This window comes from Cololabis saira, chromosome 11 (assembly GCF_033807715.1).
Source record: "Cololabis saira isolate AMF1-May2022 chromosome 11, fColSai1.1, whole genome shotgun sequence".
In the NCBI taxonomy this organism is placed as follows: domain Eukaryota; kingdom Metazoa; phylum Chordata; class Actinopteri; order Beloniformes; family Belonidae; genus Cololabis; species Cololabis saira.
In genome coordinates this window covers 3,908,335-3,930,283 of record NC_084597.1, presented here as the reverse complement: position 1 = coordinate 3,930,283, position 21,949 = coordinate 3,908,335, and the positions used below count along the sequence as shown (strand labels likewise).

At 39.5% G+C, this 21,949-nt stretch overlaps 1 protein-coding gene across 1 annotated transcript in view; it reads left to right on the top strand.

Annotated features, from left to right (window-relative positions):
• LOC133454848 (astrotactin-2) overlaps positions 1–21,949 on the top strand; it is a 178,366-nt gene that overhangs the window by 113,057 nt on the left and 43,360 nt on the right. Inside the window, exon 9 of the mRNA XM_061733571.1 lies at positions 12,032–12,182. Within this exon, the coding sequence (XP_061589555.1) occupies positions 12,032–12,182 (151 nt within the window). The remainder of the gene's footprint in view (positions 1–12,031; positions 12,183–21,949) is intronic.

Below are 21,949 nucleotides of genomic sequence, written 5' to 3'. Positions count from 1 at the left end.
GCTAACGTCAGTTACGTCACTGCAAACGTCAGTTACGTCTCTGCTAACGTCAGTTACGTCTCTGCAAACGTCAGTTACGTCACTGCAAACGTTAGTTACGTCTCTGCTAACGTCAGTTACGTCTCTGCAAACGTCAGTTACGTCTCTGCTAACGTCAGTTACGTCTCTGCAAACGTCAGTTACGTCACTGCAAACGTTAGTTACGTCTCTGCAAACGTCAGTTACGTCTCTGCTAACGTCAGTTACGTCTCTGCAAACGTCAGTTACGTCTCTGCAAACGTCAGTTACGTCGCTGCAAACGTCAGTTACGTCTCTGCTAACGTCAGTTACGTCTCTGCAAACGTCAGTTACGTCTCTGCAAACGTCAGTTACGTCTCTGCTAACGTCAGTTACGTCTCTGCAAATGTCAGTTACGTAATTGCAAACGTCAGTTACGTCTCTGCAAACGTCAGTTACGTCTCTGCTAACGTCAGTTACGTCTCTGCAAACGTCAGTTACGTCTCTGCAAACGTCAGTTACGTCGTCGCAAACGTCAGTTACGTCTCTGCAAACGTTAGTTACGTCTCTGCTAACGTCAGTTATGTAATTGCAAACGTCAGTTACGTCTCTGCAAACGTTAGTTACGTCTCTGCTAACGTCAGTTATGTAATTGCAAACGTCAGTTACGTCACTGCAAACGTTAGTTACGTCTCTGCTAACGTCAGTTACGTCTCTGCAAACGTCAGTTACGTCTCTGCTAACGTCAGTTACGTCTCTGCAAACGTCAGTTACGTCACTGCAAACGTTAGTTACGTCTCTGCAAACGTCAGTTACGTCTCTGCTAACGTCAGTTACGTCTCTGCAAACGTCAGTTACGTCTCTGCAAACGTCAGTTACGTCACTGCAAACGTCAGTTACGTCTCTGCTAACGTCAGTTACGCCTCTGCAAATGTCAGTTACGTAATTGCAAACGTCAGTTACGTCTCTGCTAACGTCAGTTACGTCTCTGCTAACGTCAGTTATGTAATTGCAAACGTCAGTTACGTCACTGCAAACATCAGTTACGTCGCTGCAAACGTCAGTTATGTCGTTGCAAACGTCAGTTACGTCGTTGCAAACGTCAGTTACGTCTCTGCAAATGTCAGTTACGTCTCTGCAAACGTCAGTTACGTCTCTGCTAACGTCAGTTATGTAATTGCAAACGTCAGTTACGTCACTGCAAACATCAGTTACGTCGCTGCAAACGTCAGTTATGTCGTTGCAAACGTCAGTTACGTCGCTGCAAACGTCAGATACGTCTCTGCTAACGTCAGTTACGTCTCTGCAAACGTCAGTTACGTCTCTGCAAACGTCAGTTATGTCGTTGAAAACGTCAGTTACATCTCTGCTAACGTCAGTTACGTCTCTGCAAACGTCAGTTACGTCTCTGCAAACGTCAGTTACGTCTCTGCAAACGTCAGTTACGTCTCTGCAAACGTCAGTTACGTCTCTGCTAACGTCAGTTACGTCTCTGCAAACGTCAGTTACGTCTCTGCAAACGTCAGTTACGTCTCTGCGAACGTCAGTTACGTCTCTGCTACCGTCAGTTACGTCTCTGCTAACGTCAGTTACGTCTCTGCAAACGTCAGTTACGTCTCTGCAAACGTTAGTTACGTATCTGCGAACGTCAGTTACGTCGCTGCTACCGTCAGTTACGTCTCTGCAAACGTTAGTTACGTCTCTGCTACCGTCAGTTACGTCTCTGCAAACGTCAGTTACGTCGCTGCAAACGTCAGTTACATCACTGCAAACGTCAGTTACGTCTCTGCAAACGTCAGTTACATCTCTGCTAACGTCAGTTACGTCTCTGCTAACGTCAGTTACGTCTCTGCAAACGTCAGTTACATCTCTGCTAACGTCAGTTACGTCGCTGCAAACGTCAGTTACATCTCTGCTAACGTCAGTTACGTCGCTGCAAACGTCAGTTACGTCTCTGCAAATGTCAGAAGCTGAAACAGGTACTTTCTGAAAGAAGTGGGAAAAAATGTGTCCCTATCATGCACAGCACGGTATTATTTATTAATTTATTTTAATTCAAGGAAAAATTAAGGTATTCACCACATGTGAAAGAGTATAATATGAGTCCTTTAACTTCAAAACATCCACTTACTTTCTGCAAGGTCACCCCAAACCCCCGAGTGTGGGAAAAAAAATCAATAAAGAGCTGACTGAAATATGTCACAACACATGTACTCGGTGTACATTAACACAAAACCAGTTTCATTAACAGGTTTGTGATTGTGGGATTTATGCTGTTTTGTTTTTGATTTTGTTGTCTCTTCCTGGCTCGAGCATCTTCATGCTCGCGACCTCCCGGTCACCTGGAGAGAGTCCAGCTGTGCAGCAGCCAGCTAGTACTACTGACTGGCACATCTCACCAAGGGAAATAAAGAGAAGTGCGACCAACATCTGTCAAGGAGTCTGGGCCCGGTGCCAGCGTTTCCCTAACAGCGGGAGCAAATGCAATTTTACTAGCAGTCCTACCTTTCAAATTCATGCCTGGAGGCAGAAAGACTGTTTACATTCTGTTTGCTCTTTATACTAATTCGAGTCCATTATCCTGTAAAACTAACCATCTCTGCCTTTTATCTAATGATCTTATCATTACTTAATTGTTAGCAGTATTTCATTATTTGTTTATTTATTTGAAGGTATTCCTTTGTGTTTGATGTGTTGTGGATATGGAAAGCCGTTTTAACACTTAATGGCTAAGTTTGACTATCCAGAATTAACATAGCAGATATCTACAACTGCATTTTGTACTAATTACATTGTGACTAGTCCGAATTGTCATTCAAGATATGTATAACGTAATTTTGACTAGTCAAAACTCTAATTTAAGATATCTGTAATTACACGTTGACTCGGCAGAATGGACGTTAAAGATATCTCCAATTTGCGATATCTCTAATTTAAATTCATTTCAATTACAATTAAATTACTAAAGCTGCAAGCAGCGATGAACGTTCCTCCACCCTTGTGCACGTTCAGGCTGCAGTGGAAGCTTGTATGAGTTGATGTAGATTCTTCAGACCTGGACATTTAGTGGATAAAACACCCACGACTCTCTATATCCAACCATTCAAAAGTTATGGCAGAAAGTAGGAACTATCAGATATCGACCAATCAGAAGAAGGGGCGGGGCTAATTTGCACCAATTATGTTCATGGACTTAAAACTAAGGGCCAATCCCAATTCTCCTTCACTCGCCCTTCTTTTCTTCCCTAAACCCTAAAAAAGAAGGGGGAGATTTTAGGGCACTTGAGATCTAGGGCACTTGGCCCAGGTGTCTGTCCCATTTCTCCTACTCCCCCTCGTTTTCATCCCTACCCTGATCAGGAAGCTGAGAGCCAAAAGCTGTTTTAATTTCAGCTGTAGCGCTGTTAATATGCCACTTTATTAAGTTTTAATATTTTTTCAGGTATAAAGGTAACCTTAAGATCCGCAACCGGGGCTCAGTTTATCCAAATAACGCCTGTTAATAAATTTGACCCGATGTTTGCGGAGATGAGAAGAGCCGCCGCCCCCGGGGAGCAGCAGCAGCTGTTACCATGGTAACAGCAGCAGCAGCTCACAGCCCGAGAAGAGACGTATCCGCCGGGTCAAGCTGCTCCGTCGTCCCGGGAGAGAAACCTGCAGCTCCGTTGAGAATTACGCCGGCTGAAATAATCATTTAGGAAGATGTTGGTTTAATAGATGAAATCTAACAGTTGTAGCTACGCCTGTTAAGAAATTTGCTCCGAAATTTAGAGATTTCTGTCTGCCGGCTCCGGAGTTTAGGTCCGCGTTAAATCGACGCAGAGCCTACGGCGTAGGGTACGGCGTACGGCGCGCGTCGCCGCGTACACCAACACAGAGCCTACGGCGTAGGTTACGTAACCTACGCCGTAGGCTCTGCGTTGGTGTAACGCAGAACCATAAATCCCTTTATTCTGGCGTGATCTTCTACAACTTTATCTGAAAGTGTGTAAATTACCCAGATAACAGCTGGATTACTTTGTGGTTTCTGAAAACTATTATATCAGAAACATCCAAAACAAATCTGACGAGTCACAGGATTATTTCTCTCTATTTCTCTGAGACGAGTCTGCCTGTTTGCCTTCGGTCGGCGAGTCAAATCAACGCAGAGCCTACGGCAAAAGCATTCTGGGAAATTTTCATACTCCCTCGCTCGCGAAGTCAGCATCTGAAAACCCTCGATTTGAAGGGGTTATCCTCAGCCCCTACCCCTCGTTATGCCCCCTCCCCCTTGGTGAAAAGAGGAATTGGGACACCACTACCTTCACGGGAACGCGCAAAAGTTAGGGGTAGTGAAGAAAAGGAGGGCGAGGGGGAGTATTGGGACGCAGCCTAAGTTCTATGACACCACCCAGGAGTCTTTATGTCAAATCATTCAAAAGTTATGGCAGAAAGTAGGAACTATCAAATATGGACCAATCAGAAGAAGGGGGGCGCGCTTTTTGGCGTCTATCGTCGCCACAGTAACGCTTTTGACTGAGAAAAGTAATGCGCATCTTCGCAGGATGGAGACGCACATTTTGATGTATAACACACCTGGGTGCACGTTACGGTTCGGGCCGTATTAATTGCCGAAGGAATGGCATAAATTGCGCCAAAATTACATGATTAATTCAAAATGGCCGACTTCCTGTTCGGTTTCGGCCATGGCGCCAAGAGACTTTTCTTTAAGTTGTGACATGATACAGGTGTGTAGCGATTTTCATGCATGTATGTCAAACCGTATTGTGGGGCTTGAAGAACAAAGTTTTCTAAGGGGCGCTTTTGAGCCATTAGGCCACGCCCATTAATGCAAACCATGGAATATCAGATTTTTCGCCAGGCCTGACTTGGTGAAAAATTTGGTGACTTTTGGGGCACGTTTAGGGGGAAAAAAGGCCCTCATTTCGTCAAAAGAAAAAGAGGAAAAAAATAAAAACCCCATCTCCTACAGATACAATAAGGCCTTCGTCAGTGCTCGGGCCCTAATGACCATCTGTAATTCCAGTTTGAGATATCTACAACGTCATTTTGACTGGTCATAATTCCAGTTAAAGATATCTACAACTTGGTTCTGACTAGTCAAAACCTAATTTAAGATATCTAAAAAGGTACGATGTAGATATCTTGGCTTGCCATGTGTGGACTCAGTTCAGACACTCGGATGATTCTGCTCTGCCAGAGATTCAAGCCCCGCTCGTTGTGGGTGCCGTGTTTGGACAAGTGTGCACTTTGTTCCCGCCGCTGTTTGTGTTTGTGTTGGATGCAGCCACTGATGCAGCCACTGGTTTGTTTGTTATCACTGGCATGTTTGACTCTGTTGAAAATCCATTTGCAGCTGAGTCTGAGATCCAGCGGTGCAGAAAGATAGACGCGCAGCTGAAAGCGCTTCAGAAAGAGCCGGTGTCTTAAGACGGGTGTGTCACACCGTGTTTTGAAAAGAGTTTAGAAGAACTGAGGCAATAATCTTTCTATTCTCCATCTTTCACTCATCTGAATGCTGGTTTGTGACCAAAAGAATCAGGCTGACATTTGAGAGAGTTTGTTTCATGTTCCTCCATTTGTCAGCTTGCCTGATATCACACATGGATTATTAGGGCCCGAGCACCTTCAGTGCGAAGGCCCTATTGTATCTGTAGGAATTTTTCTTTATTCTTTCTTTTTCTTCGGACAAATGAGGGCCTTTTTTCCCCCTAAACGTCCCCAAAAAGTCACCAAATTTTGCACCAAGCCAGGCCTGGCGAATAATTTGATATTTAATGGTTTGCATTAATGGGCGTGGCCTAACGGCTCAACAGCGCCCCCTAGAAAACTTTGTGCCTCAAGCCCCACGATACGGTTTGACGTACATGAACGAAAATCGGTACACACCTGTATCATGTCACAACTTAAAGAAAAGTCTCTTGGTGCCATGGCCAAAACCAAACAGGAAGTCGGCCATTTTGAATTAATTGTGTAATTTTGGCGAAATTTATGCCATTCCTTCGGCAGTTAATACGGCCCGAACCGTAACGTGCACCCAGGTGTGTTATACATCAAAATGTGAGTCTCGATCCTGCGACAACACGCCTTACTTTTCTCTTTCAAAAGCGTTACCGTGGCGACGATAGACGCCAAAAAGCGCGCCCCCCCCTCCCTTCATCTGATATTTTCTGCCATAACTTTTGAATGGTTTGACATACACAGTCATGGGTGGTGTCATCTGACTCAGTTTTGAGTCCTTGAACATAATTGGTGCAAATTATCCCCGCCCCTTCTTCTGATTGGTCGATATCTGATAGTTTTCTGCAATATTTTTTGAATGCTTTAACATAAAGAGTGCTTGATCTTTATGGGTGAAAATTGCACGCGCGAGGGCCCGTTCATCGCTGCTTGCAGCTTTAATTTTATTTTATTCTTCTTCTTTACAGTTGAAATTGAAGTGGAAATATGATTTTTTTTTTTTTTTTTGTTGCGTTTACAGTCACAAATTTACAGAAGAGGATTAGAGCGACTGAAGAAAAAAAAATGTAATTCTGAGAAAAAAGTCAGAATTTTATTTTTATTCTTTATTTCATTCATTAAGAGAAAAACAAAACAGTTCAATATAATTAGAACAAATCTCTTTTTTTATTTATTATTATTAATTATTTATTATATACAATAAAAAGCCTTATTTTTTGGCATTCCACGCTCTGCGGGGTCTCTCCTTTCCACCTCATCACCCAGGTCCAGTTTGCCTGATCCCCGTGTACGTGGGGAGGCCGCTCTGGTGCCTCACAAACCAGTAAACTATTGCATTGAAATGGACCCAACTTCATAAAGTGTTTTACGCTAATGTCTCTAATGTCATTGAGACCCAGAGTCTCATTTACATTTAACCTCATTTAACAAGTAGAGTTCTTCAATTCAATTCAATCTTTATTTCAGACTCAAATAGGTCCATATAAATACAATAAAAGAGACAACAACAGTAGACAAAACAACAAAGGACATATAAGAACATACCTAAAAAATATACAAACACCCTCTCCAATGCCTCCAAAAACTAGAAAAGAACCTAGTACTGCTCTTTTTGGGCATGGTTAAAGCCATAATCATTTCATTTTTTGAGTCATTCAGCCTTGCCATAAAATGATACATGAGATTCCTAAGGACAGGGTCTAAGGTAGAAACACCACTGTGCACAAACAACTGACTGGCACTCGTCCACCTAGGGAGCTTCAAAATAATTCTAAGTGCATCATTGTATGCCACCTGTAGCTTATTAAACTTAGCCTTACTGTAGCTGCACCACAGGTGGGCAGTGTACAGTGAAGTACAATAGGCTTTAAACAAAGCAATTTTAACATTATCAGTACACATAAAACATTTACGTGCCAACATATTTGCTTGTGCGTACAGTTTACAGTACTTCAAAATGAAGATGAGGACTTTAAGAAAGAAAGCTTCCCTTAGTAGTCCCTAGGGGTGTAACGATACACTAATCTCACGATACGATACACGATATTGAGGTCACGATAACGATACGATATTATAGCAGTATTTTTTTAACAACCTTGAATGAGGAACATATGACTGGAAAAAATGGTCTTTTATTTGAAAGACACAAAATACAAAACAATGCTGTGTGTTTGTCCTATTGTTACAGTTTGTAATGCTTTATAACTGTTTAAGTTTTAAAGAGAAAGCCAGGCCAACTATTTTCCACAAACTGAACTAAGAGTAAATGTCAGGTTTGCATTATGATCTTCAGTTTCATACAAGTACAAATATTTTGCCACAAACTGAATAGTTTCTCTCATGTATGATTTGACTTTTTTCTTTCTAATTTAACAACTAAAATTAAATAAATAAATAAAAGTAAATAAATACATACAATTTAACATCATAAAAAGATTGATTCATGCTCACCTTATAAGTGTAAGAGATTTATTTTTGTTAAGAAGTTTATTTTGGTAATTCAGGGTTCATTATTTTATAAATATATTCTTTATATTCTGATGTAAATCAGGGACTATAATGACACTAGTCAGTTTATCTGTAGTTAATATGTTTTAGATTGGGCGGAGTGATACAGCACTAGGTGCTGTGTTGATGTTCTAAAATCCTACACTGTTGAGGGACATTGAAGTACACTGGAACTCAGCAGAAGTTTCCCCGTGTTTATCCTACTCACCACCCCAAAAAGGTTTAATTTAATAAGGTAAGGCTTAACTCTACACCAGCCTTAAATAAGTAAAAGTTCAGAGCTCAAAACGGGACTAGTTTCTTCTGAGCGGAGTAAGATTTTGGTCCGCGGGTCGAGGTGCGGTCGCGGCCGTGGTCGCGGTCGGATGCGCATTTCTAGTCAACACAATAGATTAATATTAATAACCCAATATCGCGATACACTTTGTCACCTCCACGACATGTATTGTGAAGTTTTTGTATCGCGAAATTTCGTGGCACGATATATTGTTACACCCTTAGTAGTCCCACAATGGGGAAATTCTTTCTCTGCATTTAACCCATTTTCTAGTTGAACTAGTAGCAGGGTCTGCCATGCAATGGCACGGCGCCCGGGGAGCAGGAAGGGTTAAGGGCCTTGCTCAGGGGCCCAAGGTGGTTGACTTTTGGTTGCAATCCAGGGGCTTGAACCTGGGTCTTCAAGACTCCAGCCCTCCTCTGTAGCCACTCCTGATAAGTTATTAAGACAAGGTTTTAATGACTTTAATGACTTTTATATTGTCTTTTTTTTGTCTGTATCTAATGGTTTTACCTACTTTGTGAAGCATGTTGTGAAAGGTATTATATAAATAGTTTCAAAAATACTTTCTACAAGTAAGTCCCTGTCTTGGTGTTGCCATGCACACGTTCATAGATACACATGTACATGTAAAAGCATTTCCATTTCTTTAGTCCTACTTTATTAAAGATGCTTTGCTGCGTCTTATTTTTCACTACTTTCACCAGAAGGATTTAGAGGTGTTTATGTTCCGTAAAGGTATTTTTTTGGGAGCAAAACGACAGATCGACCGTGATAGTGAAATATAATTGTCAGAAACAGCAACAGTAAATGTCAGTAAATTTTAAATGCGTGAAGAAATTAATCTTTTAAAGATTACAACATGATTCTCACAATTGCGTAAGAATCATGTTATAATCTCTAAAATCTTACCTTGTTCTTTCTGTGATTATGATAATAAAAACAATCAGTGTCAAAATGTACTTTTTGTCTTCTAAAATTAAACTTTCCTCCGACATACACCCTGAATTTCAAACCTGTGGGTCAATTTAACGTTGATGTCGGACCCAGAACAAGCTCTTGGCATCTTATTTCTTCTGCCTTTCTTCTGTCTGACTTCCTGCCTGCTCAATCTGCCGTGTTGATGCGGCCAATACGACTTCCCACAATCCTCCAGCAGAGCAGATGGTCACTGGGAAAAGCCTCTCATGGCACTTTTCCACCAGTACCTACTCGGTTTGATTCTTTTCCACAGGGTTTGGTTCATGAGCTATTGACTAAATTTGCTTTGAATCTGTCCTCATGGATACATTTATAGTAGGAACAGAAAAAGTCCTAAAACAGAACCTTGAGGGACCCCACATGGCCATGGCCAGTCGGCTCTGACATGTATTTATTTATATAAACACTAAAACTCCACTTGTGCACGGCAAAAACTCAAAATCTTACCAGGAATATTTGTCTTATTTCTAGTTAAACTGTCTCATTTTTAGTCAAAAAATCTCATTACCAAAAAAATAACTTATTTGACAATTTTCACCTGTTTCAAGTCAATTTTCACTTGAAATAAGTAGAAAAATCTGCCAGTGGGACAAGATTTATCTTCTCATTACAAGCAAAAAAATCTTGTTCCTCTGGCAGATTTTTCTACTTATTTTAAGTGAAAATCTACTTGAAACAGGTGAAAATAGTTGTTTTTTTTCCAGTGATGAGTCTTGTTTTAAGTGTAATGAGATTTTTTTGACTAAAACTGAGACATTTTAACTAGAAATAAGACAAATATTCCTGGTAAGATTTTGAGTTTTTGCAGTGTGGAGATAAGAACCAGACTAGAAAACTGATTAAACGCCAAAATAAGTTCCAAAATAACCAGAGGTTAATACTAAACACCAAGTAGCAGTTTGCAAAACTCAGACTAAAATGTATAAATTCTTTGTTGCTACAGAAATGAAATAAGTTGCACAGCTTTTTTTTTTTTTTTTTTTTTTGCAAAAGTCTTTGAGATAAAAGGTGGTTTACTTTTGGGTCCACTGGACTGTGAATGCTGATTCCTGCAGGATTCAACTTAACATGACAAACATGCTTTGCTACTTCCAGCGCTTGTGTTTCTATTCTGTTTCTATTATTTATTTTAAATAATTGTATTTATTTTGACTTTAATCTCAGAATTCTGAGGTTAAAATCAGAATTCCTTCATTCAGTCATTTAGGGAGGAATTTTCTTTCATTTCTAAAAAAGTCTTAAAAAAGACTTTTTTAAAAAAATGAAAAAAAAACCTCCCTAAATTCTTTTTTTTTAGCTTTCTAAAAATGGGTCAAAAGTCTGAATTTCTTTCTCAAAATTCAATTTTTTTTCTTCAGTGGACCTAATATTCTTCCGAATAACAGAATTATTATTATTTTTTTTTTTTTTTCAATTCAAAATATCAACTACAGGGAACAAGATGCTACAACTTTTTTTTGCAAAAGTCTTTGAAATAAAAGGTGGTTTTACTTTTGTGCCCACTGGACGGTGAATGCTGATTCCTGCAGGATTCAACTTAACATGACAAACATGTTTTGCTACTTCCAGTGCTCGTGTTTCTATTCTGGACATGAACCAGCGGATATGAATGTGAACCCCATTACCGCACGACTCCAGGGACTGAGCTGTTTTAAAAACATTGAAGCGTAGCTACAAGATAACACATTCCATGCTAACAGTTAACAGTAAACAGAGCTCTTGAGAAGAAACCTGACACATCTATCTAATTCATTTTCAGGATCAAAATTGATAAATAATTAAGCATTTAGCTCAGTCTCATACCTTTTAATGGGCAGCAAAACATTAGTTGGAAATAGGAATGGATGATATTTTACCGTTCACGATAAACCGTCAAAAAAATTCCCCACGGTAAGAATTTGTATCTCACGGTAAAAACGATAAATTCCTGTTGATGAAGTTTTTGTGAAGGAAGGAAGGAAGGAAGGAAGGAAGGAAGGAAGGAAGGAAGGAAGGAAGGAAGGAAGGAAGGAAGGAAGGAAGGAAGGAAGGAAGGAAGGAAGGAAGGAAGGAAGGAAGGAAGGAAGGAAGGAAGGAAGGAAGGAAGGAAGGAAGGAAGGAAGGAAGGAAGGAAGGAAGGAAGGAAGGAAGGAAGGAAGGAAGGAAGGAAGGAAGGAAGGAAGGAAGGAAGGAAGGAAGGAAGGAAGGAAGGAAGGAAGGAAGGAAGGAAGGAAGGAAGGAAGGAAGGAAGGAAGGAAGGAAGGAAGGAAGGAAGGAAGGAAGGAAGGAAGGAAGGAAGGAAGGAAGGAAGGAAGGAGCCTGAAAGAAAGAAAGAAAGAAAGAAAGAAAGAAAGAAAGAAAGAAAGAAAGAAAGAAAGAAAGAAAGAAAGAAAGAAAGAAAGAAAGAAAGAAAGAAAGAAAGAAAGAAAGAAAGAAAGAAAGAAAGAAAGAAAGAAAGAAAGAAAGAAAGAAAGAAAGAAAGAAAGATTTTTCTATCATCATTTTTATCGTTATCAGGATAAATGCCAGAAATTATCGTGATACATTTTTTTGTCCATACCGCCCATCCCTAGTTGGAAGGTTAAAGCAGCTAAACTACAAACAAAAAAAAACACAGTTTTCTTTGGACAAGTCTGAGTGGTTTCCTAATTTCACATAAAAAGCGGCGCTATGAATGATTGCCTTCCAGGTGGTGGAGATTCTGCACGGCTGCTCAAGTATTCATTTTAATTTGACTGTGCCTGCTCCGGCGTGTCCTTAATAACAATGTGAAAACACATGCAAGCACCTTTTTATTTCCGTTTAACCTTCCTCATTCCTGCATTGCAGGGAAGAGGCGATGATGTCCACGTACTTCGAGACGGTGGAGGATCTGCTGGCGTCGTTCGGCCCCGTCCGCGACTGCTCCAAAGACAACGGCGGCTGCAAGAAGAATTTCAAGTGTGTGTCTGATCGACAGCTGGACTCGTCAGGCTGCATGGTGAGGCCATTTTATCTGATTTATTCATTTAAGGATTGTAGTTCTCTACATCGTGTAATGCCTGTGACTTATTTCTCCAGCATATGGAAGAGTTTCAGGTTCAGTATCAGCAGGAGGAAAAATATTTGAGAGGAAAAGATTTTTTTTTATTGTGCAGTTCAAGAAAAAAAGTCAAAATGTCGAGAAAAAAGTTGAAATGTCGAGAGTAATGTTGAAATATAATTTCGAGAAAAAAGTCGAAATGTCGAGATTAATGTTGAAATATAATTTAGAGAAAAAAGTCGAAATGTCGAGATTAATGTTGAAATATAATTTAGAGAAAAAAGTTGCAATGTCGAGATTAATTATGAAATACAATTTCAAGAATAAAGTCGAAATTTCGCCTTTTTTCTCAACATTTCAACTTTTTTCTCGACATTTTGACTTTTTTCTCGACATTTCGGCTTTATTCACGAAATTTTTACTTTTTTCTCAAAATTCTACTTCAACATTAATCTCAACATTTTGACTTTTTTCTCAGCATTTCGACTTTTTTATAAAAGTGCATAATGAAAAAAAAATGTTCCTCCTCTAAAATATTATTTTTATTTTTCTCCTGCCTGGCCCTGATACTCTTCTGTACCAGGAAATGCAACTTTTGAATTGTTGATTAACATAATTATTAAAAAAAAAAAAAAAAAAAGCCATAAATGTTTTTTTTTTAATAATTATGTTAATCAACAATTCAAAAGTAATGACTGATTTTCATTATTTAATTTTCAATACATTTTTATTTATTGTTGCTTTTGTAAGTTTCAAGTGATTTCAGTGAGAATTGTGGGTTTTTCCTTCTTTAACTGAGGGGTACCAACAATTTTGTCCACGTGTGTGTATATATATATATATATTGGCACATATCTATTCAAGTCCCACCCAGTCCTTCAACCGGTCTATTGAGATATATAAAAAAAAAAAAAAAAGCTTAGACGAAGTAAAATTTAACTTTAACATCAAATCATCCATGTGGTCGTCGTCAAACTCCTAATTTCCCAGATTACCGAGCTGCACATTCTCCAGCGACTCCCTGGAGCTCATCATGGGAGATCCTCACTGCTTTCAGACTCTGATCGACCCCTGCAGGGAAGGAGGTGGCACATCACCTGCTTCCTCTCACCGTGAGGAGGGTTTTCTTAGCATTTGCAAACATTTGTCCTGATCTCCAGGAGATTCACCTTCAATTTAGTCCAGCAATTTACCCAGGGATCATAGCTGTCTAAATCAGGGGTGTCAAACTCATTTTGCTTGGCGGGCCGGATTTGACCAATTTTTTTCTCGAGGGCCACACGCTCAAAATAACAAAAACGGTGCGAACATTTTTTTTTCTAATTCTTTTTTTTTTACTATTTTATCTGATCCAATATCAGTTTAGTTAATTTTAAAGCAAATATGCACTTTGTTTACACTCTAATTATGTAAAATATATTTCTTCAGGATCTTTTCTTGAAATTTCTCATTTTTCTCTCACTCTTTTTTCAAATCATGTAAGATACTTTTAATATAATTTTACAAAGATAAACAGAAACAAGTATGTTTTTTTTATATTTCGCTTTTTTATGGGAAATTTAATTAAAAGCAAAATCTTTCTTATTAAATCCGAGTGTTTCTTTGTGATTTAGATATTTTTCCAGTACAATTAAGTGTATTTATTTTTAAAAATTGGCGCAGATATTCACGCCAGTGTGCCGAAAAAATCAGCACTTCTCTTTTAACTGTTTTACTTTGTCACTATCCTCGTATTCAAAACTGAAATTCTCCAAATAAATATCTTCTATCATCTTTTTTAGCAGTGATATTTTTCCTGCGAAAATATATAATAGTAGTCAGTTAATAAAAATTAACGACCGTCTACAAAGAAATAAAATCGGCAAATGCATTCTAGAAAACTAAAAAAATGTTGAAAACTGCTCTATTTGTGGAATAACGATGGATTTGTAGAAGAAATATATTATCGGATATGCTGCGATTCACGGCAATTATTAATGCCTTCCTTTTTAGTAAATTAACATTTAGTTTTTTGCATTGGAAACTTCTCGCGGGCCGCACATTTGACACCCCTGGAATAAATAGACCCTTCAGCCGATAGTTCTGGCACACGGCTCAGCGTGTCTTCCCCCGATACGTTATTTAAAGATCCTTGTTCATGTCATCTCCGAAAGAGTTTGAGATGCCTGATGTGATCCAGACGAGACTCTTCCCGTCTTGATTGATTAGATATAATGTCGGCGTGTGGCTGTAGCTTTGTGTCTGTGTGAATTTATGTGTTTGTGCGAGTGATATGTTTTCCAATGACAGGCCAAGTACTTTCCATTCATCAATCCACCGTTTCAGATACACAGTTTCTTTTTTTCTGCGTGAAATGTATCTCCTTCATCGTAGAATCAGTATATTCTAGGGCTGAACGATTTTTGAAAATAATCTAATTGCGATTTTTTTCCTCAATATTGCGATTGCGATTTAATATGCGATTATTTTTTTCAAGGTCCTGTTCTCAAGTATTTTTCAACTACACAAGCAATAAATCAGTCTGTTTTATAATAAACATTGCCAGATTTATTTAAAGCACAGATTAGAATAATAAAGAAAACAAATCTGTGCCTTTACCTCTTTAACACGTCTACACATGGGTCGTTCTCTCTGAACCCAATCACACCAAACTGGGTTAAACTTTAGGCAAAACGAGGCGTAGTTTGATAGAAAAACACAGAAAAACTCCCACAGGGAACAAAAAACCTTCCTCACAGGCAGTACTCGAGTTGTAAAAAAAAATATCGGGGGGGATGGTGGATTTGATCATATGGGGACAGATAATTTGTGCTGATTACAAATAATAAAATATATAACAAATAATAGCAGTGACCAAAACACCTGCAGAAATACTGCAGGAATGACATAGCAGCAGTTAAATGCAGCCTTCTGTAAGCTTTAAATATCCACTGGGCTTACATCAAATACATCAAAACACAACAATAAAAAACACTTTTCTGAACTTATCAATATGACTCTGTCCTTCACAGGATAAGTAACATGGATCACTGCAAAAACTCACAATCTTAACAAGAATATTTGTCTTATTTCTAGTTAAAATGTCTCATTTTAGTAAAAAAAAAATCTCATTACACTTAAAGCAAGACTCATCACTGGAAAAATTGACTTGAAACAGGTGAAAATTGTCAAATAAGTTATTTTTCTGGTGTTATTTTTCTGGTGATGACTCTAAATGTTGAAATAGCAGTAAAACCACATTCATTGATGAAATGACATAAGGGATGGAAAGGGGGGATGATTTGGCCTGTTTTTATTTCAGGAGGGGATGATTTTGACCGTTTTTTATTTCATCCCCCTCGAGTACTGCTCACAGGGAACTCAGAACGTCTTCATAAATAACTCAAAAATCACACAGAGAAAAAAAAAACACCAGCAAACTAACAAACAAACCAATAAAGCTCACAGAGTTAACAAAACGAACCAGCAACTCGCAGCCGCTCTGTAACTTCTCCGGAGAGCTGACGGGCTGCAGGTGGTTTAAGGCTGATTTATGGTTCAGCGTTACACCAACGCAGAACCTACGCCGTAGGGTACGCGGTACGCACAACGTACGGTGCGCTTCGCCGCGTACCCTACGGCGTATGCTCTGCGTCGATTTAACGCGGAACCAAGGACGGATTATCATGACCACGGGCCCTGGACACAAACTCGCTATGGGCCCCTACCTACAATAATATCCTACGTGCACGGTGCATGCCCTCCCCAAGCACTCAGTTTGGTCACACAATGGCGCAGAGAATCCACAATCACACCGTGTGATTGTGGATGGCGGAGTGGCGGAGCGCGGGTCTCAGTACAGAGGGGGCGGAGCATTCTCCATGGGCCCTTATGATAGTCTGATAGTCATTTTAACGTTCAACAACATCATCCTGCCCATCAAACAACATTCATTCTCACTTTTATTGAGCTAAGCAAACCTATAGGCCTATGCTGCAGAAAGCAGAGTAAAGTCACAAACTTGTTCAGAAGCACACACACACACACACACACACACACACACACACACACACACACACACACACACACACACACACACACACACACACACACACATCGGCCTGACAGCTGTCAATCACACGGCGCTGAAAACTCAGTCACGGACTGACTCAGTTCCATCTTTGATACAGCTTAAATACAAAAAAAACATTACACAATCTATTTAGATAGATATAGACACAGCGGTCTATAACATAATTTCTGAGCTCTAGAACAGAGAATAGACTCCAGTCTAGTTGACAACAACACAAAGCTCATTCAAATAGGCAGGTGGTCAAGGCTACAACAACATTCTGATAAAGAAATTATTTATGAAGGTTACACTGACTCACCAATGGTAGTTGACTCTTCCATAAAACTTTGTACATGCTTAGTCCTCTTTTAAAGTTTAGCGTTCATCTCCTTCATGGCCGCAAATTTGCCGAGTCGGCAAATTGGCTCTAACTGTTAAGGCTGATTTATGGTTCCGCGTTAAACCAACGCAGCGCCTACGGCGTAGGGTTACGCGGCGATGCGCGGAGGCACTGCGTCGATTTAACGCGGAACCATAAATCAGGCTTTCCAGCCAATCAGCGTTGGCTCACAGCTCTGATGCGTTCAGGACAGTTGTAAAGTAAGAATTAGTCTACACTGGCCGCACAATGCACATTTTATCGTAATTATAGCCTACAATTTAAGATTATATATGAATGTATCACACAAAACGGGGCCCTATCATTGGGCCCTATGAGCTTGTAAATTTATTTTAATTTACACATAAAAAAAAAAAAAATGTTTGAAAGCCGAGGGCCCCCATTGGCTCCAGGGCCCTGGGCACACGCCCACTTTGCCCATGCGGTAATCCGTCTATGCGCGGAACCATAAATCCGGCTTCACAGCGCGACTGCCCGCCCGGCTCGTGCTCGGCGCTGCGCACAGCTCCTCGCCACGCCGACTCCGCGCTCATATATTTAATACATTTATAAAGCCCATATATTTATAAAGCCCTGCCTGGCCGAGCCCTAACACTGAGGCCATGGTAGATACAGTAGGTTACAGGCGGACACACGGCACTGTTGACTTTTTTTCCCTGCCGGCAACGTGACCAGATCACGTGACCAGATCACGTGACTGGTCAAATCGCAGCCTTTGCGGTTAGAAAATCTCGTTTTATCACATCGCAATATTATCGCAAATGCAATTAATCGTTCAGCCCTAGTATATTCTGAATGGCACAAGCCACAGTCGGGCGTCAATAAACAATCACTAAAAGCCTCACAATTATTACTCTCTGGTAATATATTAGCTGGAAATATTGTCAGAAAGGTGCAGGTAGTATATTAAAAGTTGGGTCAGTGATGTTGGAAAACCCAGTAAGAATTAGTACGGAGCCCCTCTGGTGACATTTGAAAAAAATAAAATAATGCGTGGCCACGAGTTATTAATGCGTGGCCACGAATTGTTAATGCGTGGCCACGAGATAATTAATGCGTGGCCACGAGATAATTAATGCGTGGCCACGATATAATTAATGCGTGGCCACGAGTTATTAATGCGTGGCCACGAGATAATTAATGCGTGGCCACGAGATAATTAATGCGTGGCCACGAGATAATTAATGCGTGGCCACGAGATAATTAATGCGTGGCCACGAGATAATTAATGCGTGGCCACGAGATAATTAATGCGTGGCCACGAGATAATTAATGCGTGGCCACGAGATAATTAATGCGTGGCCACAAGATAATTAATGCGTGGCCACGAGATAATTAATGCGTGGCCACGAGATAATTAATGCATGGCCACGAGATACATAATGCGTGGTCACGCATTAATTATCTCGTGGCCACAAGATATTAACTCGTGGCCACCCAGAGAGGCTCCATAATTAGTGAGATTCTGAAAACGTTAATTTAAAATGTCCCCTGCCAAGGCTGCAGAAACAGAGGTTCAGACCGACAACCCAACAGTCCAGTGGCTTCACTTGACACAATTTGGTAGCGTTTTAGAGCCCTGTCACTTTTCCGGGGTTTTGATGTGAAAACATTTACTTACTTGTTGGCTAAAGACATTTCCTGAAAAAGCAAACCTTTACTGATAAGAGTTGTGGCATCCTCTCTTTTTTCCACCTCCGGTTTGTTTCTGGCAGATCCATAAGTAGAGGAACTGGAAACTTCTAATGCCAGACTTTTGACAGCCCCGAGGCGGAACTGTGCTGTAAAGTAATTAAATTGATGAGCCGTCTCCATTGCTGGAGGACGGTTCTGTGGATCATTAAGGCCTCAAATCGATGGTCCTTTTGCTGTTTGTGTCAAGCAATGATAAACACTTATGGAGCAATTTTGTCTTTTTTTTTTTTTTTATTCTTCTTCATCATAGTATTTTAGCTGAGAAAATATTCTGTGACTTGCACAGAAATCCTTTGGGGGGGGGAAGTCTGCTGCATTTCCGACACACTGATCACTCAACATGGTGTAATTTGCACAGATACTGATCAAAAATCATGAATAAACATGCAGTCATTAAACATTCATCAGTAAGTAATCACTCCGTAACCACTGACTGATGCTCTGAAGACTAATATTAACACACTCGCTTGTAATGGTTGTTTTTTTTTGTTTTTTGTGCTGTAATAATTAATCCCATTTCATGATATTAAATCATATCCCCTGCTCACAAACCCTGAAAATCTTTATCCATTTCGGCTGTTTTAACACATATTCTGCAAACATTAAGGAGTGATATAAATTACAAAACTCAAAAACTTCAAAAACTTTTGACAAATATTCATAAGTGTTGAGTAAATTGTAAGAAATTTGCTTGTTTTGAATTGAATTATATTTCCTTTTTTTACTCCCCCATAATACCATCTTTATTTATTTTATTTTCTGCATATATATGCCTTAGGTTTTTACCAACATTAACCATTAATATATATGCATAAAATATAATAAATAAAGAGGATTTTTAATATATAATATATATCATATATATTTTAACATATCATAGATATTTATTTTATTTGTATACATATATAAAATATATATATATATATATATATATATATATATATATATATATATATATATATATATATATATATATATATATATATTAATACATTTTTATTATTATTATTATTATTATTTTTAATTAATACCATCTTTAGTCTCCATGTACTTCTAACTGACATGAATATTTTAATTCTGATTACTTGTTGTGCCCCCACGCAATACAAGTGTAGTTGCTTTATCCCATTTTATGGCTGGTTTGCATTAATTAAACTACTTTGTTGTTTTGTTTTCATACTGTCACAGCAGGGGTCTCATCCACATCGTGTGAGCTTTTATTTGCAGCGGTAGCTGAATTTACACCAGAGACAAAGCCTCAAGACATCTCTCATATGAATACTGTGCCACTGTTATTATTATTATTTTTTAGGGCCCGAGCACTTACAGTGCGAAGGCCCTATTGTATCTGTAGGAATTTTTCTTTATTCTTTCCTTCTTTCTTATTCCGACGAAAGGAGGGCCTTTTATCCCCCTAAACGTGCCCCAAAAGTCACCAAATTTTGCACCAATCCAGGACTGGTGATAAATGTGATATTTAATGGTTTGCATTAATGGGCGTGGCCTAACGGCTCAACAGCGCCCCCTAGAAAACTTTGTGCCTCAAGCCCCACAATACGGTTTGACGTACATGCACGAAAGTCGCTACACACCTGTATCATGTCACAACTTAAAGAAAAGTCTCTTGGCGACATGGCCGAAACCCAACAGGAAGTCGGCCATTTTGAATTAATCGTGTAATTTTGGCGCAATTTATGCCATGTCTTCATCCGTTAATATGGCCCGAACCGTAACGTGCACCCAGATGTGTTATACATCAAAATGTGCGTCTCCATCCTGCGACGCACATTTTTCTTTACTTTACTTCTTTACTTTTCTCAGTCAAAAGTGTTACCATGGCGACGATAGACGCCAAAAAGCGCGCCCCCACTTCATCTGATTGGTCCATATTTGATAGTTCCTACTTTCTGCCATAACTTTTGAATGGTTTGACATAACGACTCGTGGGTGGTTTCATCGGACTCAGTTTTGAGTCCTTGAACATAATTGGTGCAAATTAGCCCCGCCCCTTCTTCTGATTGGTCGATATCTGATAGTTTTCTGCAATATTTTTTGAATGGTTTGACATAAAGAGTCCTTAATCTTTATGGGGGAAAATTGCACGCGCAAGGGCCCGTTCATCGCTGCTTGCAGCTTTAATTATTATTATTATTATTATTATTTTGAGACCCAGAGGTGGGGAGTAGTGGACAGTTTTTGTTAACCACTTATTAATATATATAGTATATATAATATACAGACAAAAGGATTGAAAATGCCTTCTAACCTTCATGACACTGAAGTATTATTTTTGTTTGACGCTTAGTAAAACCTCCCTTGTCAGGGCGGGAGCTAACACGGCGGCAGAAGGCTTAAAATCCATTTTCAAAGCCGGTCCCCTCGAGGCGGACTGCTGCTCTTAAGACAGTTGAAATGGGTATCCCACAAATGTATGTATTTATTTTTTCTTCAATACTCACAGGTTGCAGCAATAACAGGCCAGAAGCCTATAAGCCAGTTTTCTCATCATTGTATGAAGCTTTTTGGAATCTGCAAGAGAGAAAACAAACCAACAGAAATGGGAACAGGCAGAGACACAAACAGCAACCGTTCCAGGGGCCTCATGATCAAAACATGCGTGGATTTCAACGTGAATCCGTGCATGGAATTTCCACGTACGCAAAAAAAAATTCAGATGTTCAAAACTGTGCGTACGCCCAAATCCACGCAGGTTCCTTTGACAATCGTGGATGCGTGGATTTGAGCGGGCATGCGGAGAGACAGCTGGAGACAGTCCTGTCAAAAGTTGAGGCCCCGGTTAAAAATAATTTATTTGGGGCCATTTCTTCCGATTTAAGCTGCACTGCATTATGGGTAATGTTGTTCTTTGCTTTGTGTTTCATGAAGAGTTGTGGTTTTATTATGATCGTACGGGTTTGTGAATGTTTATGGGCAGCGTTAGTGCATTATTACACTCTGCTTTTCTTGTTTGTATTTTAAGAACCGACACCAGAACTTAAGCAGTCTAAACCTAGCTCAGAAAATTTGAATGTAGTTAAGATTAATTGATAATTCCTCTGAGACTGATGAAGATTATACATCAAATTAGACTCAATAAACTCTTAACTAATAATAATAATTTAGCTAATTGATCTTTTATTCTCACTATATTGTAACATGAAACAAGCTCTGCCTGTGTTGTGAATAACAGGATCCTTGATTAACAATAAATTTGCATTTTTGGATGTAGAGTAGGTTGCCATGGTGACCATTTCAATGATCTGGTTGCACACGTGTTTGTAGATTAGTGCTTTTTCTTTTAGTATGTTGGAGGCAGAACTGAATAATACTCCCACTGGCTGTGTTTATCATTCACATTTCCACACCTATTTATCCAAGAGAGTGGTTCTAAAGCACAGAGATTATTCTGTAGTTTTGTAGAACCAACGTTAATTGTTCCAGTTCCGAAGACAAGGTGCCCCAAAGTACAGAATGATTTTAGGCCTATTGCTCTGATCTCTCTTGTCATGAAAACCTTTGAAAAAATCGTAAGAAATGCAATTTTAAGAGAGACTCAGTCTGATATGGACCAGTTCCAGT